Here is a 22,084-nt window from a genome sequence, read left to right on the forward strand (position 1 = left end):
GATACACAAACACATATACACACACGTACGGCAGCTGCGTAACGATCTCACACAATCAGAAAGAGAGAGAGAGTGCAGTGGAGAGGCATGGAGAAGAGGACTCTCTGACGCTCTTCCTCGGCGTCTTGGAGACGAACTCGGCCGCGTTCTCATGCTCATCGTCGGCGCTGCTGCAGAGCCGCACCACAGCTCGCCACAATGGGTGAGACACACATCCAGCCCCGCTTTTGTTGACTTGTTGAATGCGGTTGTTGTCTGGATGCGTTGACCATTTTTTAGTCTCTTTTGTCCGTTTGTGTGCTTTATCTTTTCTTTTCTTGTCCTCATTTGCTTAATTCATTCCATGAGTCAAAGTGGCTTGTTTGTCCTTGCCAAGTGTCCAGGACAGGGCCCCCCTTTTTCACATGTCGGGGGACTGTGTGTGTGTCTGTGTGTGTGCATGTGTGTGTCTTTGGGTACTCACAATACAATCCCTCTTGACCCACCCCCTTCATGTGCTTGAACAAAACTCCCCAGACACTTTGAGTTTGTATGACTAGGTGTATTTGCGAGACACGACGTGTGTGAGAGTGAGAGAGAGTCGCAACTCTCTGAACGCATTTACGGCTGTGTTACGTCCCTGATGAATCGCAGCAACAGATTGCCGTAGTTACACTCGAGCAGGATGCAGAAAAACCTGTTACTCATGCGGTGCATCTCCTCACACCTCCCCTCTCATTACTGACACACACAGGAGGGGGAGGAAGCTCGAAGGAAGATGGCTTCCCTTGCTCGCCTCTGGTTCAGGATGCCTTCTGATCCCAGGTAAGACACATCCACCTTGAGCCTCTGGAACATCTACGATGTGTCATGGTAGAAACCATTTGTTACGCTGGGACAGAGCATGAAGTCATCGAGCAGTGGAACAGAGGCGGGCGAAGTTGTCCACCGTTTCCATGCACACGCCAAGGTCAAACACGCTCTTCCAAATCGCAACCGTGAATCGGCCGCAGCGATGTACTAAAGGACTTAGGGATGGCATAAACCCACCAAAAGATGGAGGAGGACGGCTTAGGACATGGACAAGTTTCATGATGATAGGACATTCAAGTTCAGCTCGAGATTGTGGTTGAGAGATCTGTTTATTTCCCAAGAGCCAAGATGGTGTCGCTTTTGGCAAATACATAAGATGTGGACTCTTTTGGGTAACATGTGTGATGCTGGGTCAGGGCAGATTTGCTGGTCAAGTGAGGGACAATGTCATGGCGCAGTTGCCTGTCACATCAAAACACAGGGTCATGGCTCACTCATGGCTCACTCTTTCCTACTGTTTCCTACTCTTTTTTTCTTATCTGTGTTGTACAAACACCCTCCATGTCGTCTGTCCCAGCAGCAGCAACAGAATGATGCAGAAGAATCTATTGGACAGAACCTCAGAAAAGCCTCAGAAACTCTTAAAAAACATCAGAATCCTCCTTTTCTGAAGCAGCAAATCTGTTTGCTTCTCGTCACGGTCAGCTGCCCAGAGTCTGCATCGATAAAGCTCATTTCTGAGTATCTACTTTAACAGCTCTCTTATTGAGAAGATTGGGATCTGGCCTTTGTGCGTGTGTGTGTGTGTGTGTGTGTGTGTTTGTGTGTGTGTGTGCTACCATGGCTCAGCCTGTGAATCCCAGTCATATCCTTAGATGTCAGTTAGGCGGCAGTGTGAGGCAGAGAGGGCTGAGAGGGACAGAGTGATGTCAGAGCAATGATGTAATGCATATCCCACTGTTCACCTGGGCTGCTGCGGAGGACAGGTACAATTCTTCCTCCCAATTTTATGTGTACCTGCTACCACAGGCCACAGTCAGGGGACAGAACGGCATAGTTGTCCTCACTGTCTTCAGTTGGACGGCAGGAAGGTTAAAAACCTCATTACGAGCCTGAGAATAATCTGTTATCGGCATAGATTTTTCCTCAAGACAAAAGAGAGGTAAAGAAAAGAATTTCAGGGCTGCGGATAGCAGAGGAAAAAAAAAGTCTGCTTTAGGACCTTAATAGATGGAATGCATTTGGTGTATAAATCATTTTCCACATATCACACATGGTTTCTGGAATTTTCTTTTACCGTTAAAATTCTGCTCGAATAACACGAGCGCCTGCTGCCTGCACGGCTGTGAAATATCGCTTGTCTTTCTTCCTTCCTTTCTTCCTTTCTTTTAACGCAGTAAGTCTTTATGTTCTGAACAGGCTCGATCTTAATCTCACTCTCACGCTGAAGTCGATTATATACCAGGGCCTGGTCACATCCATTCTTGGCTGGTGTCAATTAAGTTTGTCTAGATTGCTCTTGTGTTGATTAGATTTGTCTGGATAGGGCCAGTTACTCCACTATCGATTAGAGGTGGCTTCCACAGACAGAGAAGGACTCACTCAAATATCCCCCTTTTGTAGATAAAGGCCGTGCTCTCAGCAGCGTGCTGGTGTATTGTGAGGTATAGAGTGTATGTGTGCTATGTCATGTGCCGTATAGGAAGGTTTGATGAGACCATAAAAAGAAGTAATCACAGTCTCAGGATTGTAACGACTCATCACGTCTCATCAGCGCCATCATCACCATCGAAGTGCGGCCTTTCCGGCGGATGAACTTCCTGTGCTTATACACAGCTCTCGCTAGCCCAAAGGGAGTCATGCGTGTTTAACATAATATTTTATAACGTATCGTATATCTGCATGACTAAACCTATTGAAGAACTTAACGATCTAATAAAGTTCCACAAAACATTAGGGGACCGACGTTGATGGTAAAAATCACGTAGCGGCATCGTTTGTCGCAAACATACGTACAAAACGCACACACGGTTCATTAGAAAGAGCGAACGGCATCGCGACTCTGTCGTTCTCTATAACTGACCGTTGTACCATTTAGTACAGTTTATGGGGTATTTTGTGAAGGACAGCATTCGTCCCCACAAAGTGACGGGACAAGTGCATTTGGGACACCTGCAGTTGATTTGTTTGTTTTCTCCTTGGCAGCATTGTGTACACAGAGAATAAACACCAGCTAGTCTGGGCTTGAAGGAAATTAGTTGTTCTCTTTTCAACCCTCTCAAATAAATAAAGTTGTTTTTTTTTTGCTAGCTCCTTTGCTTAAACCTCTCGCAGCCGTACCTTTTCATTTTTATTTAACAGCTTTTTATTTACTCTCCACTCTTTCAATTTGAGTGCTCCCTCGCTCCCTCCTTATTCCTGCCTCTCTTCTGGTGGCTCCGCTGCGCTCGATCTCTGTTTCCGTCCTCCTCTCTCTTTCTTTCTCGCTCTTTCCGCGGTAGCGTTGAGGTCAGATGCAGTAGATTGAGGGCACGAGAGTGTGTGGAACTCATCTTGTCTCTCAGAATTATTACAAGCGCTATAACCAGCCTACATTCTCTGCTCACGTCTCTCACCCGGCCACACGATCACCTGTAGTCGACATCCAGCTCTCGCAGAAAGACCTCGGCGACGCATATGTAAAGATTACTAACACTCAGGATCATTTCATAGATTGGTAACATGGCAACACCGTCAGGAATGGAAATTTCCAAATACATACACAGAGGTATTTGTTATCGCAATTTGTTCCAAGTGGAAGGAGCACTGATGTGAGTACTGATCTAGATCTGACGTGTGAAGGTGACGATGCAAAGTACAAAATGCGGCTCTTAATGCGTTTGATATTAACCTTCAATTTATTTAATTGTACTTCAATTGAAATTCCAATTTATAGCTACGTTCACCTAACAAGCTTCTCAGCACAATTCAGATTTTTCTGTCTGTCTCGCCCGAACATATTTATAATTTTAATCTTTAACGAAACACGGACGGTTGTTTTAGTGTACTACACAGTTTCAGAAGGTTCCTTCCAGTTTCGCTTGAATCGATCCTTAAATCTCAGGTAAATGAACAATTGTTAGACGATTACGAAGACAACATATCTAGCTACTTATCTAGGGCCGTTTACGAAAGTGGTCGGCATCGGGAAAAATAGATCTTTGTGTCCACACAGTTCTGGAAAGAATTCGGATGAGTTTTACATTAAGGCTGAAAATTGGATTTGTGTCACTTCAGTGTAATGTGTTGCTGTGAGCGTTGCCCTTAAAGGCCGTTCTAAAATCGGGGAAACGGTCGGCTATGATATAATATATTATTTTCAAATAGATTTTTAAATAACGGATATCGATAGAAACGAATAAAAACTTGACGATAAATTTTGTTGCGTATGTGTGCAAGATGGTGACTTACTGCTCCAAGCAAAACACGTACAGCTAATTTACATCAGAAAAGCGTTAACGAACGTTTCAACGCAACGTTAAACATTTTCTTGTTTTTTATTACATATCAGACAACCGAGAATTTCCCCATACTGAGTCAGCTCAGTGCAGAGGGTAAACACCTTACTGGAAAAACATTACATTACATCATCTCCTGTCCTTTCCTTCAGCGCTCTACAGCAGTCACATCAGTGTGTGTGTGTGTGTGTGTGTGTGTGTGTGTGTGAGCATCTGTGCTTCTGAACTTCCTCTCTGTGCATGCATGTTCAGGGCTGTGCTATTGGACTTCAGTTTTGTGAGTGTGTGTGTGTGTGTGAGTGTGTGTGTGTGTGTGTGTGTGTGTGTGAGCATCTGTGCCTCTGAACTTCCTCTCTGTGCATGCATGTTCAGGGCTGTGCTATTGGACTTCAGTTTTGTGAGTGTGTGTGTGTGTGTGAGTGTGTGTTGTGTCTCTGTGTATAATTGAGTCAGTGCTGGCTCTATTCACCAGGACAAATCTGAGGATTTAGCTTCCATACGCTGCAGCTCTTTTGTGCCACCCAGTCACACACAGCATGTGTGTGCGCGTGTGTGTGTGTATATGTGTGTGTCTGTGTGTGTGTGTATATGTGTGTGTCTGTGTGTGCTGATTTTTTTTTTTCCTACACACATTTAATGATTAACCATTTGCCATAAATTAGGAAATTCTACCCTTAAATTTTGTTCTTAATATATTCCTTTATTAAATGATGTGAATACTGCAAAGGGGCAGTAAACAGAGAAAACAAGCCTAAAGTGTTGAACAAATTAAATAAACCAAACCAGAAATTAAATGCTAATCGTGTTTTTATGACGCTCACGGGCACGTTTTTCTCCCACGGCGACTTCTCTTTTTTTAGTGAACAGAATTATGCAAATTTTATTAAAATGAATGTGTGTCTGCCTTCAGTATGTGATCTCAACACTGGGCTTACAAAAAAAAGTTACGTTCAAACGGTACAACCTTCTAAACGTAAGTTTGGGGTAGTGGCTATAATGCGTGACCCGTCGTTACAGCCGCGTGCTTTTGTTTATCACATTAGTGTATGTAACTTTCTACGTCGGGTCGTTACGATGCCATGTTTTCAGTTAGCCACGCGGTGTGATTGAATCGAGTTACCTTAATTGTTTTATAATTCTGTTATAAAAGCATTACGGATTTTTGTGGGGCTTCGTAATTACTAGCTTTTAAAAAGTTTGTGTAACTTCAAACGTAACAAGTGTAAATTACATTACACCAGTACACTAAAGCTCAGTGACGTGACGTGACATACGGCTAAGTACGGCGACCCATACTCAGAATTTGTTCTCTGCGTTTAACCCATACAAAGTGTACACACACACCGTGAACACACACACACACACCGTGAACACACACACACACACCGTGAACACACACACAGCAGTGAACACACACACATAGAAGTGAACACACACACACACCGTGAACACACACACACCGTGAACACACACACACAGCAGTGAACACACACACAGAAGTGAACACACACTCACTGTGAACACACACACACACCATGAACACACACACACCGTGAACACACACACAGAAGTGAACACACACACACAGCAGTGAACACACACACAGAAGTGAACACACACACCGTGAACACACACACCGTGAACACACACCCAGAGCAGTGGGCAGCCATTTATGCATTTATTTGTTGCCTTGCTCAAGGGCACCTCAGTCGTCGCCGGCCCGAGACTCGAACCCACAACCTTAGGGTTAGGAGTCAGACTCTCTAACAATTAGGCCACGACTTCCCATCACTGCTGTAGCTGATGAACCAGCGCTACACCCAACACCAGCTCTGTGTATTAGTGTAGAGAAACTCACTCGTTCGTATAAGGTGGTACAAGGTGGCTCTGAATCGTTAAACTGGCTCTGTGTGAATCAGAACCTGTCTGGTTCTGGTCTCGTTCGTGGCTCTGGTGCAGTTCTAGCGCCTGAAGGTGCTTGCTGTAAATGCGTGGATATATTTAGTCTTGTGTCAGCCCAAAGCGGGTCACTCTCCTCTGCAAGAGAAAATTAAAGTGGGACAGCGGACGAACCGACAGGAACTCAGCTGGAACTGAAAAGGAAAGAGTAAGCATAATAAAGAAAAGCAGAAAGTTCTGTAGGCGCATGCTCAACTTCATCATCTGATGAGTCTCTGCTCACTTGTAGTCCAATTGGAGGAGGTGTGACCTTCCTGTCTGTCAGTTTCACTGAAGGGGTGTGGTCTCAGGGGCTGTCAGTTTCACTAAAGGGGTGTGGTCTCAGGGGCTGTTAGTTTCACTAAAGGAGGTGTGACCTTCCTGTCTGTCAGCCTCACTAAAGGAGGTGTGACCTTCCTGTCTGTCAGTTTCACTAAAGGGGTGTAGCCTCAGGGGCTGTCAGTTTCACTAAAGGAGGTGTGGTCTCAGGGGCTGTCAGTTTCACTAAAGGAGGTGTGACCTTCCTGTCTGTCAGACTCACTAAAGGGGGTGTGGCCTCGGGCTGAAAGTTTCACTAAAGGGGGTGTGACCTTCCTGTCTGTCAGCCTCACTAAAGGGGGTGTGGCCTCAGGGGCTGTCAGTTTCACTAAAGGAGGTGTGGGCTCAGGGTCTGTCAGCCTCACTAACGTGGGTGTGGTCTCAGGGGCTGTCAGTTTCACTAAAGGAGGTGTGACCTTACTGTCTGTCAGCCTCACTAAAGGGGTGTGGTCTCAGGGGCTGTCAGTTTCACTACAGGAGGTGTGGCTTCAGGGGCTGTCAGTTTCACTAAAGGAGGTGTGGTCTCAGGGTCTGTCAGCTTCACTGAAGGGGGTGTGGGCTCAGGGTCTGTCAGCCTCACTAAAGGAGGTGTGGCCTCAGGGGCTGTCAGCTTCACTGAAGGGGGTGTGGGCTTAGGGTCTGTCAGCCTCACTAAAGGAGGTGTGGCCTCAGGGTCTGTCAGTTTCACTAAAGGAGGTGTGGCCTCAGGGGCTGTCAGTTTCACTAAAGGAGGTGTGGCCTCAGGGTCTGTCAGTTTGACTAAAGGAGGTGTGGCCTCAGGGTCTGTCAGTTTGACTAAAGGAGGTGTGGCCTCACGACCTGTCAGCCTCACTAAAGTGGGTGTGGTCTCAGGGGCTGTCAGTTTCACTAAAGGAGGTGTGGCCTCAGGGTCTGTCAGTTTGACTAAAGGAGGTGTGGCCTCAGGGTCTGTCAGCTTCACTGAAGGGGGTGTGGCTTTTGTCCTGTCAGTCTCAGCAAAGGAGGTGTGGCCTCAGGGTCTGTCAGTCTGTCATTGATATAGTAATTTGCTGATAGACGAGTATGAGCTGTTAGGAATTTTTAGATTATGTTGGATCTTTAATGTTGGATCTTTAAAAAAGTCAATACTTCTCCTTAGGCTCTCGTAGAGCTTATTTATTTTATATTAACTCAGTATAATTTGCAGAAAGCTGAATGCTGTGGCCAGATGATTTACAGAGATCAATAATCTCCTTTCCAAACAGCGTGATCCAGAGTGAGAGATGTTTATTAGAGAAATGTTTACAAGTAAACTTCTTTGCTCTAATTCAGTGTGTGTGTGTGTTTGTGTGTGTGTGTGTGTGTGTAGAAGAGGGTGAGTACTTCCTGAAAGTGCTGATCCCCAGCTATGCGGCCGGTTCAATTATCGGTAAAGGAGGACAGACCATCGTCCAACTACAGAAAGAGACTGGCGCCACCATCAAACTTTCCAAATCTAAAGACTTCTACCCAGGTAACACACAAACACACACTTCATAAATGTACTTGTGTGGTTCACACCAGGAGTTTATTCAGTCTGATTCTAGAGTTTTCCTTTTAACAAAAAAAAGAAAAAGTTTTTATGTTGTTGTTGTTGCCTGAAAATCCACAGAACACAACACACAGGCTTTCTATCCTAAAACAGCTTTAACCTTTCTTGGGAAAAACGAAATATTTTATTTTTGTTTCATTCAAGTAATCGAATCGGAGTTAATTCTTTGGGCCACAGGATATCGTATGTTCTCGAATTCTGTCAGTTTAGAGACAAAAATTCATATTGACTCACTTTATTATTTCATTATACAAGAAATAATTTTTTTCCTCTATAGCAAAGTAGGAATTTCACTGCATTTGCTTTCCTAGGTGTTGGATTTATTGTTCGCTTAATGTTGTGTATTCAAATACGAATTTGGTTAAATATTGTTGACGAATGACTTTATAAAACGACAAAAAATAAAATTGTCAGTTTATTATTTAGGACAATACTGGAAGTGCAGGACAGATGGAGTTATTTTAAACCCTCTGTCTTTGTGAGTATTTTCCCATGATGATAATTAAATATTAATATATTAATTAATTAATATATTAATTTAATTGAATAATTTCCTAAACTATTTCCTAGAGAAAGATGCAGTCATACTTCTGACTTCTAGTAATACGTTTCATCCACAGTCATGTGATTACTTTGGGCTTTATTTTCATTCATTCATTCATTCATTCATTCATCTTCTACCGCTTATCCGAACTACCTCGGGTCACGGGGAGCCTGTGCCTATCTCAGGCGTCATTGGGCATCAAGGAAGGATACACCCTGGACGGAGTGCCAACCCATCGCAGGGCACACACACACACACACTCATTCACTAGGGACAATTTTCCAGAGATGCCAATCAACCTACCATGCATGTCTTTGGACCGGGGGAGGAAACCGGAGTACCCGGAGGAAACCCCGAGGCACGGGGAGAACATGCAAACTCCACACACACAAGGTGGAGGTGGGAATCGAACTCCCAACGCTGGAGGTGTGAGGCGAACGTGCTAACCACTAAGCCACCGTGTCCCCCGGGTTTTATTTTTTTCGAGAAAAAAAAAAAGTGCTTTTTGTAGCATCTGGCTCTTAAAGTTTATGGATTGCTGACTAGTTAGACCTAACATACACAACGAACACCGACAGTCAGTGAAATTAGCTTACTCTGATTACAGTATAATAAATTATTTCATTAGAATCACAATTAAACATTATTTTCTTTCACTTCTTTCTAACGGAAAGTCGTCACCGCAACTAATTACTTTTCAACGAATAAGTTCTTATTGAAAATCCGATTTTCATCGACTGAAACTGTTCAGGTTTAATGACCAAAAAAAACTCATGAGAACTGATGAGAAATCCAACAGAAAGTTGGATCGACATGATCGATCAGGCAGGTCAAGAGAGGAGAAAGGGTCAGGAGAGAGAGACACGCACACGTTATTTGGGACGCTTACGCAACAACGCAGAAATTTTCACATTTCTAGCACATACATGTGCTAGGAAAGAAAAAAAGTCACATAAACCCTTAAAGGTGGAGTCTCCGTTGTTTGAAAGCCAATGTTGACATTTGAAATCACTAAAACAAACACGCCCCTAACCCAAATGGGTCCCACCCTGTTTTGATAGCTCCACCCCACACAAACACCAGACAAGTATAACCCAAGTATAAAACAGACAAGTATTATGGCGGAACCTGCTGGGGCAGCTGACCGAGGGGATATTTTTTATCAATAAATGAACACAATGAGTAACACTACGGTAATACAAATGTGTTTTTGTAGCACTGTGTGTTGTACCGTGAAAGGTTTAGCTCCGTTTCACCCGGAAGACGTTCAGTTCTCTCCAGCGCTGGAAAGCTGATCCTATATTAACACGTCCTACTTCTTACCTTATCGTAAGCCTTTCTTCTCTTTCTTTCTTTGTTTTTATCCTCCATGTCAATGTTAAAACCGCTTTCTGCTAATGTCACACATGCGCACTGAACACTCTCTCCGCCCATATTGACAAGACACGCCCCTTTCTGCTCATTGGCTACACGTTAGTTTTGTTTTTGTTTTGTTTGGTGGCCCGACGCGGTTTTCTGAAGCATTTCTCAAACAACGGAGACCCCACCTTTAAGTTACATCTTGTACTAGATCCATTTCCTCGAATCGCTTCCGCATGAAAAAGGCTTAAGAGAATAAAACACCTTTAAACCCCCTGAAGACCAGGACCTTTTCGTTTTACGCAGCACGCTGCGCTAATGAAAACGCGGCTTAAAGTAACACAAGTGTAGTTTGGTAATAAGAAATCGGCTGACGTGGCGTCAAAAAAAGTTATTAAAAACCCAAAGAGGTACAGAAGCGCTTACATGTTTTCTCTCATTAGGAAACTCAGAAGCCATTAATATGTAAATTAGAGTGCTTTCACACAAGCGGAGTTTAGCATGTGTTTACTCCCTCGGCGGGGCTCAGTCAGGCAGGTGTAAGAAAGTATTTCAACCTGAAAGCAGGAAGTGAACCGAACACAAACAAGCGGCGTAGAGTCGGACCTTTAGACCAGTGTTCTGTGGTCACTACCGACCACCGACTGTCAGTAAGTTGTGATCGTATTCTGTAGTAATTATCCACACAGAGCAAGAAACCAAACATTGGAGCAGAAGCTTCACGGTAGGGATGAGAACTTGGTCATACTCATCCCTAACGTTGTGAAAATGTTTTCAAGAAAGGATCCTAGTCGATCTCGTCATTCTCCCGTCGAGCTCTCAAAGAATTCAAATAAAATAAAAGTTTTATCATTTGGAACAGTTGTGAATGAAGTAGTGAACACACACACACTTTAGTGTACATGAGAGAAGTGACCAAAGGAGTTCCTGCTTTGTGTGTGACAGCTGTGCGGTACACAACACACACACACACACACACACACACACACAGTTTTTAAAAAGTACTCCTCTGGGTCATTAAAATGTCAGAGCTGTCCTATCAGAAATTAAACACACAAATACACACACACACACACACACACACACACACACATAGACAATTTTTGTCAATTTTGTTATCTTTATTATATTTTTCTTACAAATAAAGTGTTACACTCCGCATTATGCTTCGTTGCTGAAGCGAAAGGTTCCGGATTCTTCAGCCGAAGCCGTATTTACTCTCCTCTTCTGCATAAAAGAAAAATTTGTATTTCATTTTTTGAAATGATCAGAGCGATGAACTCTTTGTAGAGCAGTAATATTTTACGCACTGGCATCCATGGCGGAAATGACGCAGTCATACTGCAGTTTTAAACTCGGCTCATCGCTCCTGTTTTTAAACCCAAACGCCCGGAAAACTACGACCAGAAAATCTATTATACTAAAATAGAAAATAATATAATTATATTGTACGTATGCACGTAGTGTATATTACTATGTTCAACTATCATGTTGGGTCAAAATAAAGTGAAAGCAATTGTTTTCTGTTTGGCATGCATGAGATACCACCTCACTAACAGTTATAGAATCAGATCATGATTCCACACTAAAAAGAGTCACAGTAACGCTGGCGTTTAGATTAAAACCGGACAGAAATAAAGGGAGCTTTCGCAGGTGTCCTTTGTTTTATGAGCTGCTGAGAACGGAGTATTTGAAGCTCTCGTGGCTCACAGGCCACCTATAAAAAGAAGCCTCGCTAATCCAAGGATTTACTTGTGCTCTAGAACCCTGTGAAACACACACACACACACACACACACACACATATATATATATATATATATATATATATATATATATATATATATATATATATATATGTATATATATATATATATATATTTGCACTTACTTCTCTCATGTGATTTGTGCACACAAACTTACACATTTAGAGAGTTAGCATCTCATGTTTCTGTTGTATTTATGTGTGTGTGTGTGTGTGTGTGAGAGAGAGTGTGTGTGTGTGAGTGTGTGTGTAGTTAACTTCTTTGATTGACTTGACCTTAATGTGTTTTCACATACTGTACCCGCTCAGCACCCGGTGACACAACTGGATATCAATGAGTGTGTGGGAATTGCAGCCATCCACACACACACACACACACACACACACACACACACACACAGTGTTCTGCATCCTGCTGTTTTGTGTTTGTTGACCTGCAGTTTTAGAATACACATTGAAATGATTTCCGAGCTGGTCCCTTTGTCACACACCCACACACTCAGCAGTGCAGAAGTGTGAGAGTGAGTGTGTGAGTGTGAGAGTGAGTGTGTGAGTGTGTGTGTGAGTGTGGGAGTGAGTGGCGTGGTTTTAATAAGAACAGGTGTTTATAGAACAGATGCTTGATACCCAATCCGGTGCACAAAGATGACATCACAACAGAGGACCTCACATATACACGGCCATGTTTCCCGGTTGCCCGGAAACATAAACACCAGACAGTTTTTCCCCCTTTTTTTTCATTGAGAAACTTTATCACTTTATTCCTCCCGGTCTTTTCCTTTAACGTGCGAGAAATCGGGTAAATTTCACAGTGGATGTGTTAAGTGGACGTGTTCTGGACAGTTTATGATAAGGAAATGCTTAAATTATATAAAATACAAAGAGCATATGAAACAATATAAGAATTTTATACAAGCAGATATTGTATGTGGATATTCTTTTAAACAGAGCGAAAAAGGTGGAATGTCGATTAAAGGTGACAAGATGCTTTGAATACCAATTAAATCTGCATTCTGGTTATAAGGTGAATTCAGTCTTTTATTTAATTGTTTTTATCCTGTTGATTATCACTGAATGCACTGTGTGGCAAATATCTGTTATATAGCATATAATATTATTTATTACAATTATTTATAAATCATATATTCTTTAGTATGAAGAAAAAACATTTCAATGTTTTGTGATACTGGGCCAGAATATCAAGAAAATATATTAACTGCCTTTCAAATAATAAAGAGGGGGCACGGGGGCACGGTGGCTTAGTGGTTAGCATGTTCGCCTCACACCTCCAGGGTTGGGGGTTCGATTCCCGCCTCCGCCTTGTGTGTGTGGAGTTTGCATGTTCTCCCCGTGCCTCGGGGGTTTCCTCCGGGTATTCCGGTTTCCTCCCCCGGTCCAAAGACATGCATGGTAGGTTGATTGGCATCTCTGGAAAACTGTCCATAGTGTGTGTGTGTGTGCCCTGCGATGGTTTGGAACTCCGTCCAGGGTGTATCCTGCCTTGATGCCCGATGACGCCTGAGATAGGCACAGCCTCCCCGTGACCCGAGGTAGTTCGGATAAGTGGTAGAAAATGAATGAATGAACGAATTAATAAAGATTTAGGATGCTAAATTCATCTATTTGCAAAATGCTACTTTTTTTTTTAAACAGGCATAAAATTAAATCTAGTTTAAAGAATTTGATCCATCAGATAAAATTATTCACATATGAGTTGCATAATATATAAAAACTGGAGGCTTTTTTGATGAAACGATGAAGCAGTTTCCAGGTCATCATATTACACAAATAGATGTAATGTTAATATTCAAATGGTTCTGAGGCTTGGATTTAATGTCATGGTGATCTAGATACACACTACAAGATTATGGAAAGGTTTGGGATTTAACGATTTAATGTCCTGCTGTAGGTGATGAGGCATCATACCTAGGGTTAGCCCTAGCCCTAACCCTAACCCTAGGGATGTGGTAGCCTAGTGGTTAAGGTGTTGGGCTACCAATCAGAAGGTTGTGAGTTCGATCCCTATGTCCACCAAGCTGCCACTGCTGGACCCCTTGAGCAAGGCCTTTAACCCTTAATTGCTCAGTTGTATAAAAAAAAACAAAAAAACAAAACAAGATGAAATGTAAGTCGCTCTGGATAAGGGCGTCTGCAAAATGCTGTAAATGTAAATCATACAAAGATACAAGTGACAAAAAGGGTAACTTGGAAAGAGAGAATAAGTAAGGTGTCAGCAGCGTATCTGTGGTAGAAGTTTTAAAGATGTTACCAAGGAGACAGGGATAGACGAGGACATAACACTGAGCCTTGTGGGACACCAGTAAATATATTGCATGTAATGTTGATTATCTTATCACCTACAAGCACAAGCAACTCTTTAGTCAGTCAGTAGGTTGTTGCAAACGGAGAAGGTATACAGTGATATTTTGATGGCCTCTGATGAAGGTTTGTTGAAGATGAGGTCCCACGTTTTTCCCACATTTGGGGTGAAAGGAGATGTATGATCTATTATGAAAGCAAAATGATTTCCAGGACTCTATCTTAATTTAAAATGAAACTGGTTATGCTTCACTCTTTTTTTATATAAACCATTGCCCTTGAGGACCAGAAGAAAGGTTATGGCAAGGTATTACAGCAAGGTATTAATCTGATGAGATATTAGGATGTGAAAGACATGTGGAGTGAAAAGCTCCTCTTCTGGGCTATAAGCAGACTCCTGCAAATCCATCACAGAGAAAGAGAATGCAAAGGACAACGGAGCAGCTGGTGTTGCCAACTTCTCTGTAGTAATCCATTTCCCTGTCAGAGTAAGGAAGTAGAGCGCATGGAACGAAGCCAAGGCTGAGATGAAGTCAGCTTTGTGGACAGATTGATAGTTCCAGAGACCACCTACAACTACTGCCTGAGATTGTTACGAGATTATAGACACTGCTATTTCTGAGATGTGAGACGGAAGAGGTGCATGCTGGGAGAAAAATTAAGTGGTGGCTAAAGTGGCTTGTGATATACAAAATATTCCTGATGATAAATATGCTAAAAAAGACAGAAACATATTTATGGATGCTTAGCTAACATGAAAGTTTCCAGCTTACACCTAAAGCCTTTATATTTGGTCACCCATATTGGTGCCCTAGTGAAGATCCAGAACTGTATTTTAAGAATACATGATGACTTTTTATTTATTTAGAAACATATTTACACAATTCCACCAATGCGATCACTCGCACGTCTTCACGATTTCTGTAACTAAACAAGATCGTCTCCATCAAAGCAACTGTTGAGACTGTCAAGGGTTCTTTATCCTTAGCAACAGGATTCCCGGCAGGTCATCATCATCTTTAACTGCCAAAGAGGGATCAACTGTGTGTGGTGTGTGTTTGCGGCAGCTGTGGAAATAGTGAACAGTTGAAACGCAGTCATTTAAATGATGCAGCTATTAAACAATGCACAATATACCTGTGTGTGTTTGTGTTTGTGTTTGTGTGTAGGTACGACAGAGCGTGTGTGTTTAATCCAGGGTACGGTGGAGGCATTGAATGGAGTTCATAACTTCATTGCTGAGAAAGTGCGTGAGATGCCCCAAAGTAGCCAGAAAAGTGAACCGGTCAGCATCCTGCAGCCTCAAACCACCGTTAACCCCGACCGAGTCAAACAGGTCAGTCACGCACGTACACGCATTCTACTCTACTGGCCAAAGAATTACGAATTAATCACAGATTAAGCTGCTATCACATGAAGACCAGCCTGGATGATGATAGCAGTGAGGCACTGTTTTATATTAGTGTTGTAGAGATGACATGTTTGGGCTGTTCCCTGGGGAAAAGACTGGGCCGGAAAAGAGCGAGAGCACAGGGTTATTTTTACCTGTGTGTTCCAGAGAAAGAGAGGAGGCAGCTGCACGGTAAGCCTTAGGATCAACAAATGGCTGAGATAAGCAATGACTGGTCAGTGAGACAAGTCAAATCTCTCTCTCTCTTTCACTCACATACACACAAGCTGTATTTAGTAGCTGTGGATGTTAGCCATTGAGCCTGTGCATCAGACTGCAGTCTGATTGTCTGGAACCAGGTTTGGTGTAGTTTAGAGGCGGCGATGGTGAACCAGTCACTTAAAACTTTACCACCTGTGCCTGAGCGAGTGACAAGTATCCGTAATGTCGCTTGCCATCGACATCTTATCTCACACTGCCTTCATGACTATGAGACACTGAGACAAGCAACTTTTGAATTAGGTTAATTATGTTCATACAATGACAAATACAACAAGTCCATGGAAGTAAATTCCTTGTACCAATCATATAGTGCAGGTAGAGACGCTCTCCTATTGTCTTCTTTCAGAATTTTTACTTTTGCTTATGTTAAGTTTCAATTTAAATTCAAAACTCTCAGGAATTTATTACTAAATGTGAACAAAAATAAAGCTCTGATTAATATAAATCATTTCTATGTTCATTTTGCAGAGTACCAATTCTTCAGCACTTGTGTTATTGTTGAGAAACTCAATGCTGTTCCTTAAGGCTTCTAACCTTCTCTGATGCAGGCTAAACTGATCGTGCCCAACAGCACAGCTGGGCTGATCATTGGTAAGGGTGGAGCAACTGTGAAGTCGGTGATGGAGCAATCAGGTGCATGGGTGCAGCTCTCACAGAAACCAGAGGGCATCAACCTGCAGGAGAGAGTTGTGACAGTAAGCGGTGAACCTGAGCAGAACCGAAAGGCTGTAGAGATTATAGTGCAGAAGATCCAGGAGGACCCTCAGAGCAGTAGCTGTCTCAACATCAGCTACTCCAATGTTACAGGACCTGTAGCCAACTCCAACCCCACAGGCTCACCGTATGCCAACAGTGCCGAGGTTCTGCCTAGTGCTGCTGCCGCCGCCGCAGCCACTGCGTCCACACTGCTGGGCCAGGCGGGCCTTGCCAGCTTCCCCTCTGCAATGTCTGGTTTCTCCGGCAATGACCTGCTGGCCATAACCTCTGCCCTGAACACGCTGGCCAGTTATGGCTACAACACCAACACTTTGGGGCTTGGCCTGAACCCAGCAGCTGCCTCTGGGGTGTTAGCCGCGGTTGCTGCTAGTGCTAACCCTGCAGCTGCTGCCGCAGCTAACCTCTTAGCATCGTATGCCAGCGAGGCATCCGGAGGAGCGGCTCATCCAGCTGCACCTGGGCTTGCTGGCTTCTCATTGGGTTCTCTTGCAGCTGCCACAGGAGCTTCCAACGGCTACCTGAACCCAGCCACCTCCCCACTAGTGGCCTCATCACTGCTGGGGACTGAGAAACTGGCAGAAGGTGGCAAGGAGGTGCTGGAGATTGCCGTGCCCGAGAACCTGGTGGGGGCCATTTTAGGGAAAGGGGGAAAGACGCTGGTGGAGTACCAGGAGCTGACAGGGGCACGCATCCAGATCTCCAAGAAGGGGGAGTTCATCCCAGGCACACGCAACCGCAAAGTGACCATCACAGGGTCGCCGGCAGCAACGCAGGCCGCACAGTATCTCATCAGCCAGCGGATCACGTATGAGCAAGGCGTCCGTGCCACAAACCCTCAGAAAGTGGGCTAGAGAGCGAACTCGAGTGATGGGGGAGGGAGGGAGGGCAGCGAGGAAAGGGATTCGAAAGAGCAACGAATAAGAGAGCAGAAAATGAACAAGACGAACAAACAAAAGACAAAAACGGCAGAAAGAGGTTGGTGAGAGTAACAGAAGAAAAGCGTATGTGTCCATGTTCACATTTCAGAGGAAATAAACAAAACAAAAAAATGTGAGGAAAGAATGATGCTTACCTGTGGACCTGGGGCAGAGGTGTGCAAGAATTGGGGACTGAAAATCTGCTGTTCTGTTCTTTTTTTAATTATTTTTTTAAGCTCGACTGGTGTAAATGATGAGGGGCTCAGTACTGAACCCTGTGGCACTCTGGGAGGGAGGAGACTCAGCCCTTACCTCCTGTGTTTCTCACAGCCAGGGACCAGCTAGGTTCCATTAAATTTTGTTGTCATTGGTGGAGCCTGTACAAGATAGTCCAAATTTATGACGGAGACCTTCACATAGGTTTTGCATCAGCCCCTCTTGGGGACAATTCAATTTCTACAGTTTGGCCCTTTACAAATTTTATGTGTTTTGATCCTGAGACTGTCTTTTAAAATGAACATTAGCAAGGCAGAAGATTTTTAGTCTATTCGCACTAGTTGTTTCAGATCCATGTTATTGGCTTTTTCCCATTAATCGGACAGCAGATTACTCTCAGTCACGGTGTATTTAGACCTTACTTAAACCTGTCATTTCAGGTTGACCTGAATGTATAAAGACTTCCTGGTCTTTCTTTCTTTCTTTCTTTCTTATTATTATAAATTTTTTTTTTTTTTTTTTTTTTTGGTAAACGTGTCAGGAAGTCCACATTGCGTCTTTGTTTGGCGTCAGCAGCCGAACTTGACTCAGCCGCAGAAAGGTAGGCAGACAAAAAATGTCAAAAGGAAAAAGGTCCCTTTGAGAGGACAGGAATGTAAACACACACAAACACAGAAACCCACACACTCTACGAGTGCAGTTTAATCAATCGATCCCTCTTTGGTGCTATAAGGAAATCACTAATGAGAAAACGTTTAGGTTTAAACTTCTTGCTTAGCTAGATTTGAGCACTTTGGGGTTAAATTTTCCTTCCCCCAATTAATGAAGTCAAAGCAGTTTTGTGAATTGGTCATAACATAATTACAAATAAGACACGTTAGTGAAAACAAAAAACACTTTTTAGCTGCTAACTAATAAAATAATTGATTGAAGAACCTCAGAATCTGCACGTGAAACATCAAAAACGTACCTACTGATTACAGGACTCGGGACAAATAAATAGTAACGCTAACATCGGCATTAAAAATTAAGCACCTCGAGTGTTAAGTCAGTCTCAAATATCCACTATGTCGCTCCAGTGAACACTGGCAATTTTTAAAACGTGTGTTGTTTTTTTTTGGTTTGTTTTCGTTTTGTTTTTTTACGAATAGAGCTCAAGCTGATATACCTCATGTTTGGACAGAATGGGAAAAGAATTAAAGATTTCCTGTTTGTATGCAGTGCAACAAAGTCCTCGATTGAGTTCCAGTTGGTACCTAGTTCACTAGTGCGCAAACTAGCCTCGATGTCAGGCTGCCGGATGTCTGGCAGAAGAAGGAAGGGAGCGCGTACAATGCAATGCAGCCTTTGTAAAAAAATATTAACAGCAAGCTGTTTTCCACCCTGATGCTGGTGTCCGTTATCTGGCATGAAGGAATCCCGTATCTTAGTCAGACGCAAACATGCCGAGAGTGCTCATTACAGAGAAACTGCACACCTTCTAGCATTAAGTGCTTTTTCTGTGCAGTCCTCTGGGTTTTTTTTTTGGGTGCTTTGCCTGAGCGTAACAGCCCTGTATCCATTGTGTTGTAGGATGCGTTTTTTGGAAAACAGCATGGCAGAGTAATAAACAGCATGTTTTGGGTTTCTTTTAAGGCCATACACTTAGCACCGTCGTCTCTGCTGCTAAATGCATTTTTAAATCCAGCAAGGGAGCTATGAGGTACAGAACCTGTACAGATAAATAAGATGGTGATCTCTTTTAAACCACACTGTGAATCAAGCAGCCGACACCGTCCTAAACTCTGGAATGTACTGTACACATTGCAGCGTCCAGTAATGCACAGAACAGCGGGGCTGGATGTCGTGGTCCCATCGGTTCCTTCAGCCGAGAGATACTTTGGGTCAGCTCTAACGGCTCGGAATTCACACCAGCCATTAATTAGCAGATCTCTGTTTGAACCGTGGCCGTCTATATATAACCACGTGGCTATGCCCGATCTTCTACTGACCTAAATACACACTCGCAAAGACATTCATCAACTGCCTCCAATTCCCAGACCGTAATCTGCTTTAGAACCAGGGGGAACAGAAAGCAAGAGTTAAGGGGGGGAGCAAGAACGAGAGACACAGTGATCCATTTACATGCATCGAATTATTGCAACAAAGATCGCCGTAAGAAATCTGTTATGTGCACTGCTTTTGGCAGGAAGTTTATCAACAGGCCATTTTTATGATCCATCTTAAGGATTGTCGCCGCTGAGGAGCAATTACTGCACGCTGTCGTTTTTCGGGCTAATAATTTATTTTTAAGATTTGAGATGAAACTGCATATGCAATTTCAGAAGCACAAGCCCAGCACAACCGCATGCAATGTCTCTGTGCATTTTGTTGTGGAAATTTAATATGGTGTAAATGAAAAGACTTCAAATGAAATTGCAACTTCATTAGCCATGGATTCTCCGTCTCTGTTTTCCGCTCTCATGCTGCATATCTCCCCGGTCTCTGGTCTCTAGATTTACTCTAGTGTCTTTTCAAACTTTTTTTATTTGAAATGTTTTCTATATTTATATTTTACTGTTCTCTATGTTTTGCTTCATTTCTTTTTACTCGCCCGTTCCGTTACCTGGTTTCTTTTATCGACGTGGTAACTGCGGCGGTCCCCCAGCTGACTCTGTCTTGAGAAGCTCAGCCAGCAGCATAGATTTCGTGTGTCACAACATTCAGAAAGTCGCTGTCTGATTGGCACCCGGCAGTTCTGTATACTGTTATTCAGCTGAAAAGCAAACTTTTGAATAGAGAATAAAACGCGAGACATCGGTTTATCGTAATGTACCAGAAACCTTTAACGAAGCTGGTGTTTCATCCTGACATCCTTGGTACTGTTCCATTAGCTAAAATCGCCCATGTGGTTAGCTAGGTTTCTTACACGTAGGTCACTTGGCCATTGTACTCGTGCCAGATTGAAAATAATCACTTAAAAATTTGGTAACTACCTCAATACTGTTACTTGAACAGGGTCCTGAAAGAATCCTTTTGCAAGGACAAGCTCCAGAGGGGGACCACCTTACCAGAGCAACACACTATCTTCTAGCTTCCTGCGTTCTTTCCCTGCTCTCTGGTTAATGGTGGCAGTTGATGAGTGTGTTAGAGTACATTCCTTGGCTTTGAGTAAGCGCAGGCATTCCTGCCCCCTCTCCTATTTCCTCTATGGGGCAGTGGGTGACTATGCCATGAGCACCATGCCGTTAAACTGCGCTGCTGCTCCACAAGTTCGTCTTCTCTCTGTGAACTCTTGACCTGGAAACAGTTCTGTACCTCAACTCAAATCCATTTTCACGCCTGACCTAAGATCAGTTTGCCCTAACCGTTATGAGAGTGTAAATAGACTCACTCCAACCCCCTTATTCACAGGGAGTTGGTGCTTTAAAAGGAGGGCTGGATGCCTGATAGATCCAGAGCAAGGAACTCTGGGAAAGGGGGATGATGCCCACCTCAAGCTCGAACGATAACCGTCGTTCGTATCCTGTGCTCTCTATCCTCTCTCTCTCGGAGAACGGTCTGAGGTCATTCTTTTCCTCTCCCTTTTCCCCCTTTTTTAAAATGAAACTGTGGATTCCGTCCTGTCCCATGGTCTTCGTGGAACTTTTAGTGTCGTTCTCTAGTTTGTAGTCTAAATGCAGTTGTCTTGCGCCGTGGGTTTCAGTGTGTGAACTCCGTTATACTCGTGTGTATGACGACAGTGCCAATCGAGCCAGATTAAGATTAGCTTTGACATTTGTTTGTGCATTAGAATTTGCTCTAATTGGAGTGCTGGTGTCCATATCGACGTCCCTGACGATTTTTTTTTTTCAATCTACATAAATAAAAATGTAAAGAAATATTGGAAGCAATATTGTAGCATGTCGTCCAGTTTTTGTGTTTTTGTTATGTCCGTTGTATGAAACTTTGGATTTAATACACTTTTGAATGAATAGGTTTACATGTACTTTTTTGTAATACTGTAAAGAAAGTAAGGAAAAAAAAAATCGAAAAAATGCTGCTATTTGATAAATATACGAGAAATATTTTAGTTGAAAAGATGTCTGATCCGTTTATTAGAGTTACGCTCGTTTTTGGCAGGAGCACAAACGAGGTGTGTCGATACAAATAACATAGCCGTGAAATAAAACCTGTGACCCCACGCAGCTTCTTAACATGTAGACGTGCGATCAAGCATTTTAGATATTGCTAACTATTTAGACGCATCGATCAAGTGCCAATCAATCGAATACTTTTTAGTTTGAACGAAAAGATAATCAAAAAGAATAAAACATTGAGGAAAAAAAAAAAGAAAAACATGAACAAAGAGCAATGTCAGTGTTGGTTTTAACTCCATAGTTGCATAGAGAATAATAAAGGTAGTTCTTTTATGCATAAACATGGTTTTTTATACACAAGAAAGCATCCTGTGCGTTCGTTTGAATTGTGGCTTCCACGCAGCTCTTCCTTCATATTCTCTCT

At 43.1% G+C, this 22,084-nt stretch overlaps 1 protein-coding gene across 1 annotated transcript; it reads left to right on the forward strand.

Annotated features, from left to right (window-relative positions):
• The first annotated feature begins 33 nt into the window (after nucleotides 1-33).
• On the forward strand, nucleotides 34-17,329 carry nova1 (NOVA alternative splicing regulator 1). Its single transcript, XM_060863184.1, has 4 exons — nucleotides 34-202; nucleotides 7,873-8,016; nucleotides 15,250-15,416; nucleotides 16,301-17,329. Exons 1-4 carry the CDS (start codon nucleotides 199-201, stop codon nucleotides 17,318-17,320), a joined length of 1,335 nt encoding a protein of 444 aa, XP_060719167.1. The 5' UTR covers nucleotides 34-198; the 3' UTR covers nucleotides 17,321-17,329.
• The last annotated feature ends 4,755 nt before the right edge of the window (nucleotides 17,330-22,084 follow it).

The sequence above is a fragment of the Tachysurus vachellii genome, chromosome 26 (genome assembly GCF_030014155.1).
Source record: "Tachysurus vachellii isolate PV-2020 chromosome 26, HZAU_Pvac_v1, whole genome shotgun sequence".
Taxonomy (NCBI): Eukaryota; Metazoa; Chordata; class Actinopteri; order Siluriformes; family Bagridae; genus Tachysurus; species Tachysurus vachellii.

Excerpts from the sequence above, each read along its gene's own strand:
- nova1 (XM_060863184.1), top strand. Across the intron at positions 8,017-15,249 it reads ATCTAAAGACTTCTACCCAG|GTACGACAGAGCGTGTGTGT; the intron begins GTAACACACAAA and ends GTTTGTGTGTAG. Across the intron at positions 15,417-16,300 it reads ACCCCGACCGAGTCAAACAG|GCTAAACTGATCGTGCCCAA; the intron begins GTCAGTCACGCA and ends TCTCTGATGCAG.